This window comes from Physeter macrocephalus, chromosome 13, assembly GCF_002837175.3.
Source record: "Physeter macrocephalus isolate SW-GA chromosome 13, ASM283717v5, whole genome shotgun sequence".
In the NCBI taxonomy this organism is placed as follows: Eukaryota; Metazoa; Chordata; class Mammalia; order Artiodactyla; family Physeteridae; genus Physeter; species Physeter macrocephalus.
This window is the reverse complement of record NC_041226.1, coordinates 14,775,253-14,794,550: the sequence shown is the minus strand read 5'-3', so window position 1 is coordinate 14,794,550 and position 19,298 is coordinate 14,775,253. Positions and strand designations below refer to the sequence as shown.

The 19,298-nt window shown below is 41.0% G+C and overlaps 1 protein-coding gene across 1 annotated transcript in view; it reads left to right on the top strand.

The window, feature by feature from the left end:
- The window catches only part of PROSER1 (proline and serine rich 1), a 28,096-nt gene extending 9,101 nt beyond the window's left edge, over nucleotides 1-18,995 (top strand). The window contains exons 6-14 of the mRNA XM_028497687.2: nucleotides 261-354; nucleotides 2,192-2,302; nucleotides 4,192-4,275; nucleotides 5,656-5,734; nucleotides 6,339-6,434; nucleotides 10,564-10,608; nucleotides 14,474-16,109; nucleotides 16,885-17,035; nucleotides 17,641-18,995. Of these exons, the coding sequence (XP_028353488.1) occupies nucleotides 261-354; nucleotides 2,192-2,302; nucleotides 4,192-4,275; nucleotides 5,656-5,734; nucleotides 6,339-6,434; nucleotides 10,564-10,608; nucleotides 14,474-16,109; nucleotides 16,885-17,035; nucleotides 17,641-17,763 (2,419 nt within the window). The 3' untranslated portion in view covers nucleotides 17,764-18,995. The remainder of the gene's footprint in view (nucleotides 1-260; nucleotides 355-2,191; nucleotides 2,303-4,191; nucleotides 4,276-5,655; nucleotides 5,735-6,338; nucleotides 6,435-10,563; nucleotides 10,609-14,473; nucleotides 16,110-16,884; nucleotides 17,036-17,640) is intronic.
- Nucleotides 18,996-19,298: the final 303 nt, after the last annotated feature.

Below are 19,298 nucleotides of genomic sequence, written 5' to 3'. Positions count from 1 at the left end.
GGGTATATTTGCAAGAATCTCAAAATAGTGATTTTTATTTGAAGTATTACTTTGTTACTTTCAGGTAGCCAGATAAATGTCAGTTCAGTTATTATATTTACCATCTTCACATAAACATGTTATTTACATTCACCAATTAAAACTAAGTAATCATACTTTCCTCATTATGTCATGGGGAAAAGCTTACTCAGATATATCTATGTATTAAATATGTGTGTCCAGCTTCTTAAATGAAAAGCCAAATTGTATTTGCTTGGTAGAAACATTGTTGATGCACAGAATTCTCGTCCCATTGAAGATCTGTTCAGGATAAATATGTCTGAGAAGAAACGGTGCAAGAGAGTGCTTGAGCAGGTAATTTCCTCAAGATTGCTATATAAATGGTATGTTGGTTTTTCTGAATGCTGATGAAGAAAACAGTACAGTCTTATTCCTATGTTAACTTTGTTGAATAACCTGACTGCTGTTATGTGATGGGGTAAGAATGACACCCCAGCAGTCTTTGAGGGGGGACACTGGTGAATGAAGAGACAGCTTGAGAGTGAGAAGCCAGCCCTCAGCGTGAGCCTCATGGGGTGTTTATTCTCGGTCCCTTGGTAGCTCTGCCATGGCTCCAAGCTTTTGTCTTTCATTTTATGTATTTAGGAACTTGACTGTTTAAATTTGCTTTGTCATCGGGCTTATTTTCATCAAATTCATAAAAGATGAGTAATAAAGCAAGATTGCAGTTTTTTAATTTAAAATCTGTAAGAGTGGGGGAAGTAGTACTTGTCCAAGCCTAGAAAACTTGATTCGTCGTCTGAGGTAGTTATTTCTTAGGATTGTGATGGTTGGAAACTGAATTAGTGATTAGAAACCTGCTTGAGGAAGGCATGGACTGCTCCCCTAGGAGCTGCAGCTCAATCGTATTTAATCCTCACGCCCTCCGCCAAGCTCAGGAGAGTGGAGAACTTGCCTTAGTCATAAGTTATTGTAGCAAAAGCAAGATCTGAGTCCACGTTTCTTTACTTTAATAACTTCATTGAGTTTTTTGACTAAATTCTTTAAGGCATTAGGCATTTACTACTGTAGTTTTCTTCCTTACGAAGCATTCTGATCATGTGACTTTCCCATCTCAGAAATAATCTGGGCCTGAGTCTTCTGTGGAATAGGTCCTTTAATCAATGTAAATTAGTACAACTTTTCTGAAAGGCAAATTGAAGAGCCTTTAAAGTGTTCATACCTTTTGACCCAAAAATTCTATTTCTAGGAATTATACTAAGGAAATAAATAGAAGCATACACATTCATCTATAAGGGCACTCACCCTGGTACTATTTATAATAGCCAAAAATTGAGATGATTTTTAGGGTTGGCATGTTTAGTACGGGGCTGGATTATATAGATAATAATATCATATATACCTATAAAATACAGCATATAGATATTTAACTTGATATTCTTATACAGTATAGATCCATTAGAATATATGTCACCTATTACAGTGCTTTTCATTCCTTTAATAAATATTTATTGAGCACTAATTCAGTATGTGTTAGGCACCATTTCAGAAGCTGGGGACACAATAATAAATAAGCTAGACCAAGATCTCATCCTTCAGTATATCTCATAATTACATAACATTATGTTGAACACTAGTACCCAGAGAACTCTTACTTTTTCATCATTATAGCTCTTTGGACACCCAGTGTCCCATGTGGTTGTTTGTGTTTTATCCACTAAGTTATGTAAACTTCTTCAGAGTGGAGACCATGTCTCTTTCATGGCTGTGCTCTCTTTGCCTTACCTGTAATGTGAGCTTGGTGTTTATTGAGTTGGACAGTGTTATTTCTTGGTCATTGGAGAAATGAGACATATCAAATAGTAAATGGACTTCTTTGCACACAATTTACAAAATCCATTGTGAAGATATCTTTGTATAGGAGTCTATTATCTGTGACATTAAAAACATTATTACTGTTTAAATAATTCCATTAAATGAAGTGATTTTACTGATTAATTTTGGTCATGTTCACCAGTGGAAGTGCTGATTGATGTATGAACAGATTGAATGTGATGCTGTTCCTTAATTCATGTTATTTAGCAGGGCTTCCCAACATCCAGAATACTTAATTTGTGAGTTTATTTGATTTTTTTTTTTTTTTTTTTTTTTTTTTTTTTTTATAACTACCCTCTTCTTTGTTATTTTACAGGCTTTTAAGGCGGGCTGCAAAGCTCCTCATGCTATGATATCTTCTTGTGGAACAATCCCAGGAAATCCATATCCCAAAGGGAAACCTAGTCGCATAAATGGAATTTTCCCAGTAAGTATACTTTCGTGGCTATATATGAAACTTCTTCATATGAAATTGAGCATAGTTAATGATATTTAAAGAAAATGCCAGTTGATGATGTGTCTACAAAGGAAAGGGATTTTGCTATGTCAGCAACGTAATTCATAGATTCACTACTGAATGAAAGTTCATACATAAGCTGTATTAAACTATTTGCGTAAAATGTAGAGAAGAACAAGCCAAATGGAAAAGAGGATGATTTGGTTTTATTTTTCCAAGTATTTTAGAAGCACTGATTTACATGTAGTAAAGGAGTATTTCTCAAATTCTCGGTATTCTGCAGACAGTTTCACAGTTAAGTCTGTTTGGGAAACTCACTTCCTGGAGAATCATGTTGCATAATAAAGAGTCTGAGAAGTCCCGTAAGAAATACACTTGTTTTTATATCACCCAGTGTTCCTCAGACTTCTTTGTGAAATAATTTTTTCATAGAATGGTATATTTTTATTGCAGTGTGACAAATAACCTTAAAACTTAGTGGACTGAAACAGTAAACATTTAGTATCTCATGCAGTTTCTATGTATCAGGAACCTAGGAAGGGCTTAGCTTGGTTCTGGCTCAGGGTTTCTCATAAGGCTGTAGTCATCTGACGGCTTGATTGAAACACAAGCCTAGCTTCCGAGGTGGCTCACTTACATGCCTGGTAAATTAGTGTTGTTGTTGGCAGGGGGTCTTTGTTCCTTGCCGTAAGGACTTTTCCTTAGTGCTGCTTGAGTACCTCCTGACATGGCAGCTGACTTCCACCAGAGCAGATAGTCCTGGAGAAGGCCAGCGGAAGCTGTGTTTTCTCTTGTCACTCAGACTTGGGAGTCAACAGCCATCATTTCTGGAATATCCTATTTGTTATACAGGTCAGTTCTATTCATTTGGAGGGCTGCACAAGGGCAGTAGGCACTGAGGGTCACTGGGGGCCACCTTGGAAGCTGGCTTCCATACTAGTATGTACCATTTAGAACACATGCTATCAGGGGGACGTGTTGTAATAGGGTGTCAGCTTATTTTGATCTGTTAATTATAGCAGTCTTGAATGAGGTCAGTATAAGCTATCACACTTACTGCTTATAGAAAACACCATGTTTTATTACCTATTTTCAACTGTAATACAAGAACTCTCTTTGATTCTTTGAGCGTTATACACTGTAACACTGGAGGTCTGTCTCTGGCTGTTCCTGTTGCGCAGAGAAAAAATTAGAACGTACTTTTTTTTTTTTTTTTAAATAAAATTATTTATTTATTTATTTTTGGCTGTGTTGGGTCTTCATTGCTGCACGCAGGCTTTCTCTAGTTGCGGCGAGCGGGGGCTACCCTTCGTTGCGTTGCACAGACGTCTCATTGTGGTAGCTTCTCTTTGCTGCGGAGCACGGGCTCTAGGCACGCAGGCTTCAGTAGTTGTGGCATGCTAGCTCAGTAGTTGTGGCTCGCGGGCTCTAGAGCGCAGGCTCAGTAGTTGTGGCTCATGGGCTTAGTTGCTCCGCGGTATGTGGGATCTTCCCGGACCAGGGCTCGAACCCGTGTCCCCTGCATTGGCAGGCAGATTCTTAACCACTGCACCACCAGGGAAGCCCCAAAAAATTAGAACATACTTTATCCTCTTCTGTCATCTCCATGTGTATTGTGTGTTTCCTTCCACCTCTGTACATGTTATGAGGGTTCTGTGGCAGAGGAGGGTCGAGGACTTTGTCAGCATCAGGCAGCCAGGACAGGACTGGATTTGCAATCCAAGTCCTTAATGTCCTACCAAGTTACATCCTTTTCTGTGTAATACAGTGGATGTCTTGTTTTGTTCTGTTTTAGCTTTTTGGGTTTGTTTGGGTTTTTTTAAGTCTCAATTATCTTTCCTTTTTCTTTTTTTTAATAGGGAACCCCTTTGAAGAAAGATGGTGACGAGTGTACCAACGAAGGCAAAGGAATAGCTGCACGGATTCTCGGACCGTCCAAACCAGTATGTTTAGAAAATAAATGATGGAACAAGTCTTAACTCTTACATTTAGTTTTCTGTCTATTCAAGGCATAAGTTTCATTTTTGTGTTGTGAAGCTTAAAGTATACTAGAAACTCTAGGAAAGTGAATGGCCTAGGGAAATAATAGTATAATTAGTTAACAGTGTTAAGGGCCCTATTGAGGTTTAATATCTTATTTTAAAGGTAGACCAGATGAACTGTTTTTACTTTTTTCTGCAGCCACATTCAGCTGTTTTCTTGGAGATGTGGAGTGCGGAGAGTTCACTTTAATGAAGGTTGTGGTTTGGTGGCTGAATTAGCATTAGTGTTAGTGAAGTAAGAATGGAGCTAGGAGGTGGAGAGTATTTTCAAGGGAGTGATTAGAATGATTGATTGGAATATGAACTGGACAGGAGAAGACAAGCCCGTGGGTTGAAGGATTGTTGGAGCTGACCTACTGGAGGCCTCCACACAGCCACTTTGCAGTCCTGCCTGCCCACCTGACAAGAACTCCAGTGGCAGTTATTTATAGCAAGGTAGTCACAGATCATAGTCCTTGTGCAGGACTAGTACATCATCCAGGGCTGCCGTTATGCGCACTAGAGAGAGTCTGGGTCCCTTACCACCAGTGGATCCCCTGTGCTGCAGGGGCGTGAGTGCCAGCCCCCTCGAGTGGGTGTGCGTGCTCTAGCATCCTCTCTCTCTGTCTCTGTCTTTCTCTCTCTCTCTCTCTGTAGTTAAAAGTACAGCATGTGGCCTATCTTTGGATACCTCCGGTTCTCTGGAGATCAACCCTTTGAATGTTCCTTGTTACTTACATAAGTTCTATCAACTCTAAAATGAAAGATTTGTGGATTTCAAAAGGCAAAAAGACTAAGTTACTGAATTCATAATTCCAGTCTACGTTCTACTAGAGTTGTCAGAACGCCAGATGCTAAAGGAAATAGTGCTTTTTTCTTCCAAAAGGAGAAAAGAGGGTAAGAATGATAAGATGAATTCTCAGGAGGATGCTGGAAGTTCTTGAGTAGCTGTTCCATAGGAGGAGATAGGAATTCTTGGATTAATTTAGACTGGGTCAGAGAAGAATCTGCTGTTTAGGATAAGGTTTGGCCCTTCGTTGGAGATGATTTACAACTGAAATAAAAGAATAAACACCTCCACAGCAGTCTTTGGCAGGATCTATCTTTGGAATTTAATAGGAACCACATTTAGTAAAGCCATTTTCCTCATTTGTACCATGTATTAGTGCAGTGGCATTTGATATGCTGGGGCAGTTTTGGCCTCTTAGGCCTAAATGTTTTGAAAGACAAGTTGTAGTTTGTTTTGCCAGGAGACGGCTTACTTGATTTTCTCCTAACTGCTGTACTTTCCCCCTCATTTAGCCTCCTTCAACATACAATCCACATAAACCCGTTCCTTATCCGATACCTCCATGCCGGCCACATGCAACTATTGCACCAAGTAAGGCGCTCTTTCAGATTTTACTTTTTGTTCTTTTTGCTCTTTATTTATTAAGTTGATAGTAAATGTTGATATATGTACTTTGGAAATCTGGAGCACTTATGAAATATGCTGTCATGAGCTTTATTTTGCCATGTGTCTTGGGCTATAACAATGGAGAAGACAGAGTTTATTTAGGATATTTTCCTTTTGATAAATTAATTGCATATTCTCATCCTTATTTTTATGGGTTTTTGCTTATGGGTAAATCCTCTTGAATCCCTTTTTGATAGTTGGTATTCAAAGGCATCAGTAATGCATTTAACTTAAAAAGGCCGAGTGTGTGTGCTTGACAGAAAAGGTGGACCAGTTAAATCTGGTCGGTTCTGCCCACCACGCCCGTCCGTGAGCTGTGTCTGGAGTGAGCCTGCAGTGGGAAATAGAAGTCTCTGGTTGTCTGATTTGATCTCACTTTTCACTCAACCGTAGACCCAAACCTCTGTGTAAAATGCAACTGTACTATATAACAGTTTTAGAAATAAATTAGATAGCTGCGTCAACACAGTTTGAACTCAGAATGATGCTAAATTTTATATTATTTTTTTCTATTATATTTTTATTTTAGGTGCTTATAACAATGCAGGTCTGGTACCATTAGCCAATGTCATAGCTCCAGGTGTGCCCCCTCCACCTCCATATACGCCTAATCCAGTAGCAGCAGGTAAAATCATGTTGTTATGGGGTATTAAAAGTCAATAACTTGTACATGGTACACTTGGAGGGGCCGGTTGTGGGATGTGGTGGTGTCCTAACAGGGAGCACAGCCCTGGAGCATGATGATGGATCTGAGTGCGACATACAGGTTCCACTAGAGCAGCCTCGGCCCACGTGTGTGAACACGAGCAGGTTGTAGAAACAAGAACCATTCTTCATGAGCAGGAAACTGACAGGCCGTGGAAAAGCATCACCGACTTAATGCGTGTCTCCATTTGGGCACATCCTGTCTGCCGTGGGGAGGAAAGGCTTGTAAGAAGGTGCTCAGAAGGGCTGAACCTCCCCAGCATATTCCAGTTCAGCCTTTTTCTTTGGGCCCATTGGGAATACGGGATATGAAGTGTAAATATTTTTCTCTATCTTGTCAAATTGTTTTCCAAAAAGACTGTACCTGTTTATACCTGCCAGTGAGGATATGTGAGCATAGGGTTTCTTCACACCCTTTCAAAATGGGATATTATCAGTTTGGGGCTTTTTTTTTTCTTTTTTACTTTTGCCAATCTGATTTAGCCAAGGCTGATTTAGCTGCTTTCTCCTTTTGTCTGTCTTTTACAAAAGTTTAATTTTTATTTCGATCAGTTATTTATTTGACTCTCCTGCATTTTATGTCTTGTTTAGGAAACCCTTTCCCATTTCAACATTGTGACATCTACATTCTCTAATTACTATTGTAGTGATTCTTTTTAAATGTAGAGCTTTTCATTCACTTGCCATTTATTTCTGTATATGTGTAGGGTAGGGATAGAACTTAAAGTAAGTTCTGTCTTAATTTAATTCTGCCCTTCCCAGAGACTCAAAGTTACTTTCTAGTGTTTAATAAATTCTTTTTTTCTAGCCAGAGTGGCTCCGTTGTTTGCAGCTGAGTACTCTGACTAAAGTTGCAAAACATTTTTTCCAAAATTTGTCATTTTATTTCTTGCCCTTGTTTATGGTACCTCTTGCCCTTAGAGTTTTACATTTTTACATAGACAGATAGAGGCTGTGAAAGAAAAGCTGGAACCAAGTTACCTTAGTTTAGAAATTCTTAACCCTAGGTAGTCCAGGTAATTTAGGCCTTGTAAGATTCCTACTCCCTCTGGAATTTATTTTCACATAGGGGTGAAATAGAGGTTCATCTTAATTTTTTTTGCAGATGGTAGTCAGTCCATTCATGCCAGCAGTCTTTATTAACTAATCTGTTTTCCCTGGTGATTTGAAGTAATATATTTATCTTAAGTTTTCATTTACACACATGGCTCTATTCTGGGTTCTTTATTCTGTTCCAATCTAGTGACTTTATGTTGTGATGATACCATATTGGTTTGATTAGCAGATTTATAGTATATTCTGACATATGATAAGTCTAGCTTTCTCTCACTATATTTTCATACTTTTCTTATCCATTTTTGGAAATTGATTCTTCCATCTGAACTTTAAGGTCATTTTATGCAGTTAAAAAGAGTTGAACTTATGTATTTATAGTTACATAGTAATCTGGGGATACTTGACATTTTTACGATATTAAGTTTTACCATTCAATCATATGTATGTCTTTAAACCCTGTCAAATGGTAGTGTTTTTCCCCAGGCCTTGTAAGAAGTTTTTTTTGTTTTTGCATTTTAATTGAGTTATAGTTGATTTACAATGTTGTGTTAATTTCTGCTTCTTTCAAGAAGATTTTGTAATTTTCTTCATACAGGTTCTTTGCCTCAGGTTTTTGTCTCGGGATTTTAGAGGGTTTGTTTTTGTTTTTTGTTACAATTATAAATGGATATTTCATTTCTAGGTACTTACTGCTGATTCCCTATTGTAGTTTTTTTTTTCTTGAAAGTCTCTTGAATTTTCTGGATATAAAATGTCAGCTGACTTACACTTTACTATAACTTTTTTCCCTCTGGCCTTATTGGGTATTGACCCTTATTGGGTCCTCACTCCTTTTTGTTTTCATTTTTCAAAAGTGTTTTGCCTGTATATTTTCAAATTTCTTTTTTTTAGGGCTTTGTTTATTTGGTTTTGTTTGTTTAGTTGTTTTGTCAATTATATATAGCTGGAATCTGAGTTTTTAAACCAGTGGGGAGGAGACTTAATAGGAATTTCTGATAATCATAAAAATTACATATTTGTTCTTAGTCCTTCCATTTTGTTTTTGGAATAAATTATTCTTTTATCCTAGTTTTTTGTTTGTTTGTTTGTTTTGCGGTACGCGGGCCTCTCACTGTTGTGGCCTCTCCCGTTGCGGAGCACAGGCTCCGGACGCGCAGGCTCAGCGGCCATGGCTCACGGGCCCAGCCGCTCCGCGGCATGTGGGATCTTCCTGGACCGGGGCAGACAACTTTTGTTTCCTTGTCCCTACCCAAGCTTAGAATTTCTGTCTTTAATATCACTGGTGACTGCCTTCATATTCTTAATGGTTGTCTGTGCAGAAATTAAAAACAGCTGTCCTACGTTCCACTGTTGACTTCCTTACTCCCTCTCCTTTTTCATCAATTTGTGTGTTTTGATGGACTACTATATATTTTTCTTTCTGTGCCTCTGAACTCATGGCTTCTTAACTGTTTCTTCTATGATGGCCTATCCTCATATACTCATTTTAATTTTCATCTAGTAGAAAATTTCTCTAAGTAGCTTTTTCAAAAAGGGTGCATGTGTAGTGTTGTAGATGAGAAACCCAATTCCCGTTTTCTTTTCTTTATTAGAACCGTAGTCTCTTTCTGTAAGCTTACAAAGAAAATATTCCTTATCTTCAGAGTTCATAAATGTCTTTAATCTTGGAGTTCAGATACTTCGCCAGGATGTCTAGGTGTGGATCTTATCGTTGATCTTTCCTGGAACTCTTTAAGCCCTGTGGATATGAAAACTCAAGTCTTTAAAGCTTAGGACAATTTTGTTCTTATATTTCTTTAATTAATGCTTTTTCATCTGTTTTTTTTTCTCCTAATACTCTTCTTTTGCACTGTATTTATTTTAAGTCTCAGCTATTCATTTATGATACCCTTTTTTTTTGTATTTTTGCCATTTTAAATGGAATTTTTGTTTATTTTCAACTAAGTAATTTAGCTTTCAGCAATGTTATTTCTAATCTTCATCATAATTTGCATTTATTAATTTGGAGTTAGATTTTTATATCTAAAGTCTTCACCTTCTCTGCTTGCAGTATTTTCTTGCAGTAGTTTGTGTATATATGTTCTTAATCTGCATTACAGGATTTTAAAGTTCTTTTTTTCTTTCTTTCATGGACTCTCCATTGATAGACACCATCTGTTCAGTCGTATACTAAGTCCCTTAAACAAGCTGTGATCATTTTTGCTCACCATGTCAGGGCTTGGGGGTTCCCTTTGCACCTTGTGCCTGTCACACTGTTGGTTTCTTGGGCAGTTATTGGCAAGCCATGCAAGGTCATTTTTTTCCATTGGTATCTTTGACCCGTTCGGTTAGACAGGTCCTTTCCCGTGGGGGTGGGGAGGAGTGTGCTTTAGGTTGTCGGTCTCACAGGATTCAAGTCAGACTCAACTAGGGTAGTTCTGCCTCACACCTCCTAGCGTAGGGTCTTTTCTAGAACTGAGCACAGCAAGTAGGCAGAGCCACTTCCTTTCAGTTTGCTTTGTGATCCACATGGCTCGTGAGCCTGGCTCCTCAGACGGCAGTAGCTTCTGCCCTCAGCATCCACCTTCACTTGCAGGCCTCCTCCCTGTTGTAGGCACTGGCGCCCAGCAGTGACTGTCGGCCTAACTAGTGACAGTGGTTCCTCACTGCCCTCCTGCTGCACTTTCTCCTAGATGGCACACTCAGGCCATCATCTTTCCCAAGAGCTTTCTTAAATATATCTATAAAATAACAAGGTTTGCTTAAAGCCTGCTCAGTTAAGGAGAAATGGTGGGAATCCGTTGCTCATCATCCTAGCAATCTTCATATAGTTACTACTATGGTTTTTGTTTATTTCCTTTCTTTTTCTATAGGCATATGTTGTTTTCCTAACACAGTATACATACATATCCTGGATTTTTCTTTTTTTGACCCCAGTCTCTGATTATTATGATGGTGAATAATTTGTTTAAAGCTTGAAATCAACTTTTATTTATTTATTTATTTTCACATAGAGCATGAAGACCTTTCCAATCAGTCAAAACCTACACAGAATCCAGGTAAGTACCACATTTGATCCAGAGATAAGTGATGTCTGTCCTGGCTGCCTGCTCTGTTATTCACTGAGATCAGTTTGAGTTGAATGTACTTGTAATCGTTATGCTTTAGGGAAAGTACCTGGTTAAAAATGTAACTAATCAGTACTTGCTGAAAGTGGCTTAATAGTGGTACATTTTATACATACAACATGAAATGCACATACTAACTGGATTTTAAAATAACCATATGCCTTTGTATCCTGTTTGTAAAACTTTCAAGCAGTCAAAGTGCTAGGTGGCATTATATCTGCATTCACTTTATATTATGTGATATTTGAAGCCTCATTTTTTAAAATATATAAACAATTTCTTTTCGATAAAAACCCTTTTTGACAACTGCTATGTCAGATATATCTTTTAGACTTGATTATTTCAATAAGTATTTGGGGTAGTGTAATTTAATATAAGAAAAGAAGAAAGAATTTAATTTAAGAAAAGAAGACAGGGCACCAGAGCAGAAAGTGGAATTGGAAGAGGAAGGTGAGACGTGGTCCGTGGTGCCTGCAGGTGGCAGCAGCACTGTAACAGTTTATTCTCCCCCTAGTTGAAGATATGCGTGATCAGGAAAGAGATGCTTTCTGGTGTGAGACAAAACCTGGACCAGTTCTTGTGTAGCAAAGTAGCACATGAATCTAATCGTTAGGGTGCATGGTTAGGAGTCTCGGTGGGAGAATTCCGTTCCCTCAGAATGTGCCGAAACGGTTCTTTTTAGCTGGTAGATTCTAAGGAGGTAGCATAGCAGGGTGGCAAGGACACTGAGATGTCAGGACATATAGTTTTTGATCCTGGCTCTGGCACCACCCAGCTGTGTAACCTTGAGCAGCTTATGTAGCTTCTATGAAAAAGAGATTAAGGAAACTTCAGCCTTTCTGCTCAGCTTCAGTAAAAGATTTGTTTCTGAGGAGAAGCAGCAGATTAAGTGTCATAAGTTATTCCTTTGTCATTCCTTTGTTAGGAATAGCACACTTTGTTTTCCTTTGCTATGTTACGTTAGCATGATTAAGATTTATTTTTTCCTTTTTGAGCCATATTAAGAAACAAATAAATACAAACTAGTATAATGCTTAAGAGCGTGGGTCTCCTAGACCTGGGTTCAAATCTTGGTTCTGCCACTTCATAGCTGCATGACCTTTTTATCATCATCATCATCATCATTACTGTGACAAGGTCTCACTTAATGAGATCTACCCTCTTAACAAATTGTTGAGTACATAATATGGTATTGTTAACTGTAGGCACAGTTTTGTATAGCTGATCTCTAGAACTTTTTCATCTTGCATAACTGAAACTTTATATCCTTTGAACACCACTTATAGCTGCGTGATCTTTTAACAGGTTGCTTAATCACATCAAGGCTGAGATTGCCCATCTATAAAATGGGGGTGTTAGTGCCTATCTCGGGGTTATGTGAGGACAAATGAAATGATGGGTGTAAAGTACTTAGCACAGGACCTAACACTTAGTGTTTTATGGTTAACGACCAAATTAGATGACAGGAAAGTGATATTTCTCCTGGTATGGTTTTCAGGAATTCATTTTTGTTGTATTCCATTGTAACTGCAGGCACTGTGATTACTAGTACATTGCTTTTGTGTTATTATATGAAAAGATCTCCAACAGAGGCTGCTATAAAGAACACTGTGGGACAGCTTGGTTTTACCTTGCCATCTGTCATTAACTGCATGGTCCTCAGCATGAAGTAAATAAGACAGTGAATTCTCAAATGTTTCCCAAGCAATGCTAACCTAAATAATTTTTTATTATTATTTATTTATTTTTGGCTGTGTTGGGTCTTCGTTTCTGTGCGTGGGCTTTTCTCTAGTTGCAGCGGCTAGCGGGGGCCACTCTTCATCGCGGTGCGCGAGCCTCTCACTGTTGCGGCCTCTCTTGTTGCGGAGCACAAGCTCCAGATGCGCAGGCTCAGTAGTTGTGGCTCACGGGCCCAGTTGCTCTGCGGCATGTGGGATCCTCCCAGACCAGGGCTCGAACCCGTGTCCCCTGCACTGGCAGGCAGACTCTCAACCACTGCGTCACCAGGGAAGCCCCTAAATAATTTTTTGATACATTATTTACACACACAAAACTGGGTATATATTCCTTGTGCTTCTAATTCTTGTAAAATAAATTGAATACAAACAAAGATACAAGTCCATTTTCATATATACTCTAAATTTAAATTGATAGCTTTCTTGATACTAAATTAACTGCTTATGACAAGACTGTGGTATGAACTACAGATCTTTTGAGTTTGACGTTTATATATTTATGTATTACTATTTGTCAATTCTCCTATCATATTTATTTTCTAAAACAGCTATAAAATTTGTTGAGCCCAAGGCGGCACCCTTTGGCCATCACTTAGTACAAATGAATTATGTAGATGCGGGTTTCCTCTGTTCTTTTCCTATGGTCCCTTCTCCACCCACGATTAACACAGTGCACTACTTCATTGACCATGTCAGCTTCCTTATGTCCACAGTCTTTATTTTGCATAGATTTAAAAATATAAGTCTTAGTCCATGAAAATGTCTTTCAGTTGATTATCTCTGCAAAAGGAATATTCTCTATTTACAGCTGAACAGACTTCGATGTGAGTATAGCAGTATAGCATTCCATTTGGCACCAACAAGATCATCAGAGGCCAACGCTTTCATTAAACTGATTCAGGGAGGAAACCCAGATCATCCCCAAAATGCTTGTATGATTTGTAGAGTTTATCAGAATGAAAGTATTGTAGCAAACTCTAGAAGTTTTGAGAGTAAGTCTTTGGGTGGGTTTTTTTTTTTTTTTTTTTTTTTTTTTTTTGGGTGTTATAAGTCTTAGTCCATGAAAATGTCTTTCAGTTGATTATCTCTGCAAAAGGAATATTCTCTATTTACAGCTGAACAGACTTCGATGTGAGTATAGCAGTATAGCATTCCATTTGGCACCAACAAGATCATCAGAGGCCAACGCTTTCATTAAACTGATTCAGGGAGGAAACCCAGATCATCCCCAAAATGCTTGTATGATTTGTAGAGTTTATCAGAATGAAAGTATTGTAGCAAACTCTAGAAGTTTTGAGAGTAAGTCTTTGGGTGGGTTTGAGGACTGTAGTTGAGGTAATCATGATATATCTAGTGCAGCAAACACTTATTAAACACACAGATGCCATGCACTGGGCTAGGCGTGAAGACTCTAAAGATGAATTAGACAAGGCCTTTGCTGCTAAAGGAGCTCCTAGGACCAGCCAAGTAAAGTTAGAAGTTAAGATATGTAGAGGAGTCAATATGAGAGAATGTTTGGGGGAAAAACTGGATAGATTGATAATCTGGAATATTAAGTTCAACTCACAGAGTGGCAACCAAGCATACTGGAGAGATGGCCTGAATCCTAGATGGACTTGTATGCCTCTAAAAATGATGAAATGATGTCCTGAAAGCTCTTAAGAGGGGAAATGACTTGTATTATTATTCTAGACAAGTGGTTTGAGAGAATTAAAAGTACACCAATGCTAATCACAATTAAATTCTTTGAATTTTTTAAAGAAAAAATGGGAAACTATGAAAGGAAAGTTTATTTGCTCCCTTGTCAAGGCTTCCTCACTGTGAATTGGAAGGCTATTCTGAGCAGAGTCTAGAACTCAGCTGGATCTAACTGAGGCTCCCTGGTGAAAATCAGGGTGATGGAATCCAGCAATGTCGACGTTGCAATAGCCTATTATACCTGCCATTGATTTTCTTTGACATTTGTTTAATATTACAAAAATTTTCATTCATTTCTTTTGAGTTAAAAGTTGACATTTCAGCGTGATGGTAAATTCTTGCCTCTCTTTCTCCCGTCACAGCATTTTCTACCCCAGCGAGTCAGCTCTTTTCTCCTCATGGCTCTAACCCTTCAACACCTGCGGCAACTCCTGTTCCTGCTGCTTCGCCGGTCAAGGCAGTAAATCATCCATCGGCATCGGCCACTGCCGCCCTCTCTGGGATGAACCTGTTGAACACTGTCCTTCCTGTGCTCCCGGGGCAGGTCTCAGCTGTTCATGCACCTCAGCCAACGACGCCCAATCCAACAGTTATCAGAACCCTTTCCTTGCTGGCTGCACCGGTGACTTCTGTTCACAGCACCACATCTGCTCCCGTTCCTTCCGTTTTTTCTGGCCACGTTCCACTGCCAGGTCCTTCTCCCGCCCCTGCCCCAGCCCCTCAGGCCACATCTACACTTCGGGCCACCGCTGCCTCCAGCGAAACGTTTGCTTCTGCTTCTGCCCCCTTCACTAGCCTCCCCTTTGCCGCCACCTCTACTGCCGCTTCTACCAGCAACCTCGATTCCTCCTCGCTGCCGTCGGTTTTTGCCGGGCTCCCCTTGACCTTAGCACCGACCTCCCAGGGTGTGTCCAACCCGACTCCTTCTGTAATCGCCTGCGGCTCTGCTCCCACCGTTGCCTGTCCCCTGGGTGTAAATCACCCCCTTCTGTCTGCTCTAAAAGGCTTTCTGACATCAAATGATACCAGCCTGATCAACTCTTCCACGTTACCCTGCGCCGTTACTAGTGGGCTGGCTTCCCTCGCCTCCCTCACTAACCAGAGCAACGACTCTGCGGCGGCCGCCCCTAACAAGGGCTACGGCCCGCAGCGGGCCCCCACGCCGGGACTGGCCCTGTTCCCGGGCCTGCCGTCTCCGGCGGCCAACGCGGCTTCCACGCCCCCGGCTCTGCCTGCGCCTGCTGCCGCCACCTCGGGGGCCGCCGGCTGCGGCTCCTCGGCCGCCCTGCTGCACGGCCCGCTCGCGAGTCACGCAGACGCACCCGGTTCGTCGACGCCCGCCGCCACCAGCCTGCCCGTGGTGATCAAGACCGAGCCCGCGAGCCCCACTCCCTCCGCCTTCAGGGGCCCGCCGCCCCCCGCCCCCGCTCCAGGCGCGCTGGGCCTGTCGGGGGCACTGGGGCGGGCGTACACGGCAGCCCCGGTGCCCGTCAGTTTACCGTCCTGCCTCGCCCCCGCGCTGCCCGGCCTCCCGGGCCTGAGCGCGCCCCCGAGCGGCTCGAGCCCCCTGCCCGCCCTCCCGCTGCCCGCGCACGGCTCCTCCGCGCCCATCGCCCCCGTCTTCAGCGCCCTGCCCCCTTTCACTTCGCTGAGCAGCGGCTTCGCCCAGGCTGCCCACCCGCCCCTCGGCGCCCCCGCCTCGTCCGCCCCCGCCTGCGCCCCCGGCCCCTCGACGCCCGCCTCGGCGGCGGCCTTCCCGCTCACCCTGCCCGCCGCCGTGCCCTCGCTCTTCTCCGTGGCGCAGGGACCTCTGCCGGCCTCGGCTCCCTCCTACCCCGGCTTCTCCGTCTCCGGCGCGCCCCCCGCGCTGCCTTCGTTCCCGGGGCTGCAGCCGCCTGCCACCGGCGCCGCCACCGCCCCGTCGCCGGCTCCGGTTCTTCCCGGGTTCGCCTCCGCCTTTAGTTCCAGTTTCAACTCCGCTCTGGTTGCGCAAGCCGGGTAGGTGGATGGTCTGGAGGGGAAAGCATCCTTCACCTAACTCGTTCATGCTCTTGTTTTGAAGTCGTTCAAATGAAAATCGGCATCCAGTTGTTTGGTGGCGCGAAATTCTGTTTTTCTGGGTCGGCACTTAGGTGCTCGAAAAATGTTTTATGTTAAGATAAATATATAAAATAACAATGCCTGCTCAGATAATTTTAGGATTTGTATTTGGTACTTTATCTTGATTTTAAAACAGCAAACAAACTCACTGAATTCAGAATAATACACTTTATAATGGAAAGTTTTATATCAGTGAGTGGGTGACTTTTATGGTTCCAACAGGGAACAGATTTTTTTTTTTTTAACATCTTAAGATAGTATTTGACAAATATAGAAGCACTAGCTTTTATGTCTTATCTGCATTTTTTCTTTTTTCTTAAATTTATTTATTTATTTGACTGTATTGGGTCTTTGTTGCCGCACGCGGGCTTTCTCTAGTTGTGGCGAGCGGGGGCTACTCTTCGTTGCGGTGCACGGGCTTCTCATCGCAGTGAATTCTCTTGTTGCGGAGCACGGGCTCTAGGCGCGCGGGCTTCAGGAGTTGTGGCACGCGGGCTCTAGAGTGCAGGCTCAGTAGTTGTGGCTCACGGGCTTAGTTGCTCTGCGGCGTGTGGGATCGTCCTGGACCAGGGCTCGAACCCTTGTCCCCTGCATTGGCAGGTGGATTCTTAACCACTGCGCCACCAGGGAAGTCCCATTATTTGCATTTTGACCTGTTCTTCTATCGTTTTAGCTTATCATCTGGACTTCAAGCTGCAGGCAGTTCTGTTTTTCCAGGCCTCTTGTCCCTCCCCGGTATCCCCGGGTTTTCCCAGAATCCTTCACAATCATCCTTGCAGGAATTACAGCATAATGCAGCCGCACAGTCAGCATTGTTACAGCAGGTAAGTAGGCAATGCCTGGTGGAAATAGAACGGTAACGTGTAACATAGCTTCTGTAGTGATAACCTTGCAATACAGATAAATAGTGATATTTCGGCACTGGCCAAAAAAATGGCTCTTAGCAGAACATCTGGAGATTTGATGATTAATTCTCCCAGAATCTACAAATTATTCTTGTTTTCCTTCAGAAGGGTAACAAAGGTGGTAGAATATCTTCATCTGTAAGAACTGTTTTTGCTGCTTACAGACTTTTAAATCTCAGTTTGGGGATCTTACAGATGGAATCTTTAGATGTGACAGTGAAATTTTAGCTGGTCTTCTACAGTTTAAGCTAAAATAATGGACAATTAAGGCGAATTTTCTCTAGAAAACCTGCTGATTTTTTTTAAAGGATATTAAACATTTTAAAGACATTTCTACGCACCTCTGCATCTGAAGAAGTTTGAACGTTTCTTACAAATTTCAGGAGACTGAACAGACTTCCCTTGCCCCAACATTTTTTCTTTCTTTGCTGGTTTAAATATCTGTCGTGTGGGACAGGCCAAAGCAAGTACAGGCCTGGTTGAATTTGGCACTCTGCTAACCTGTGTGTTCATCTCTCCGTCAGGTCCACTCAGCTTCAGCTCTGGAAAGCTACCCAGCTCAGCCAGATGGCTTTCCTAGTTATCCTTCAACACCAGGAACACCGTTTTCTTTGCAACCAGGCCTGTCCCAGAGTGGGTGGCAGTGAATGCATTTAAATTCATATTCTCCTCCAGAGCAACATGAGAATTGCCTGAGGGCTGCCGTGAACAATCTGACAGATGTGCAGTTGGCCAAAAGTCAGGAAATGAGGATGAGGATAATCCTGGGGAAATTGGGATAAGAGCTTACAAAACATGGTTGCATTTTTAAAGAATGGTTTTAAGTAGGAACATTCCCCTATGTAAATATGCTGACAGTAAATTGTATGAAGAATAGTATTTTCAAAAGTATTTGGGGACTTTTCACCTCCCACCCTATGAAATTTTGAATCGTGTATATGATCTATGTAAGAAGATTACTAAAGAGGAGGTTGAACTCTTTATAGCCGAATACAGCCTTAAATCTGCTTGTACAGCATCCACTGACAGAAGTAATAGTCGTGCCTCAGACTTACGGGTTGCATGTGACCTTGGGGGAGTTACTACCCTTGGTATGCAAGAGCGGTTCCTATTAGCATCACTGGAACTCAGTATCCGTACTCCATATGTATCCACAAAAGGGAACTTGAGACCCACCGTTATTTTTAACTTCTGACATTAATGATCACACATGTACTGCTGAATTTAACTCAGTGTATTTCAGGTAAGTGAAAATGGTGCTTAATATAGTCTTTAGAATGACTTTCAGGTGTTTTCAACTAAAAACATATATATCCAGAACTACTTTCTTACAGAAATACAATTAAGGCTTGTGATGATTTGCCTTCAAAACTTATTTCTTAATCTCAGCAGTATCCAAATGAGTGAGGAACATTTGACTGACCCCTGGGCCACCTCTATTACTCACTGTACTCCGGAAGCTCTTGGTGAATGTTTACAATCATGGGATGTAGTATTTCTATTTGTACTTAGAATCACATGCTTACCTAGAATAATTATGTGACAACAGATAGAAAGACTTGCTCTGTTAGTAAATATGCAGTGCGTACTCTATTTAAGGTTCTGTGCTAGTATAACACGATTGAATGTCATTAAGTATAATAACTGCCACATTTGGAGGACAGGGCAGTAGGGAGAATGATTTCCAATCCTGTGATTAAAAGTATAAACCATAGAATCTACTGTAGTACGTTTCATCATCTAGAAGTTTTACTTTTATAAAGATGGTGTCTAGAAGATGTTGCTAATGTATTTTCCTTCAACCTGGGGAAAAAACTTTTTAAGTATATTGATACTCCTGTATGGTTAGTTTTTGACAATTTTTTAAAATAAACCTTATGGCTATGACATATTTTATGTGTTTTATTCAATGCTTGGATACGTGTTTTAAGTTTTTGTGCTGGAGCTAATATATACAACATTTTTGTCTGAATTTAGTTGAAAGTCAGTATCTACTACTGATGCTCATTCCTTTAAATAATATCTCATGTGAAAGTTATATTTTAACCAACACTTGACACGGACTATTTATGCCTTCAATTATCTTCGAACACAGAATATAACCTCATAGTTAATCTTATTCTACATTCATAAAACATTTTAAAGATTATATTGTATATTGTACATATATTGCTTATATATG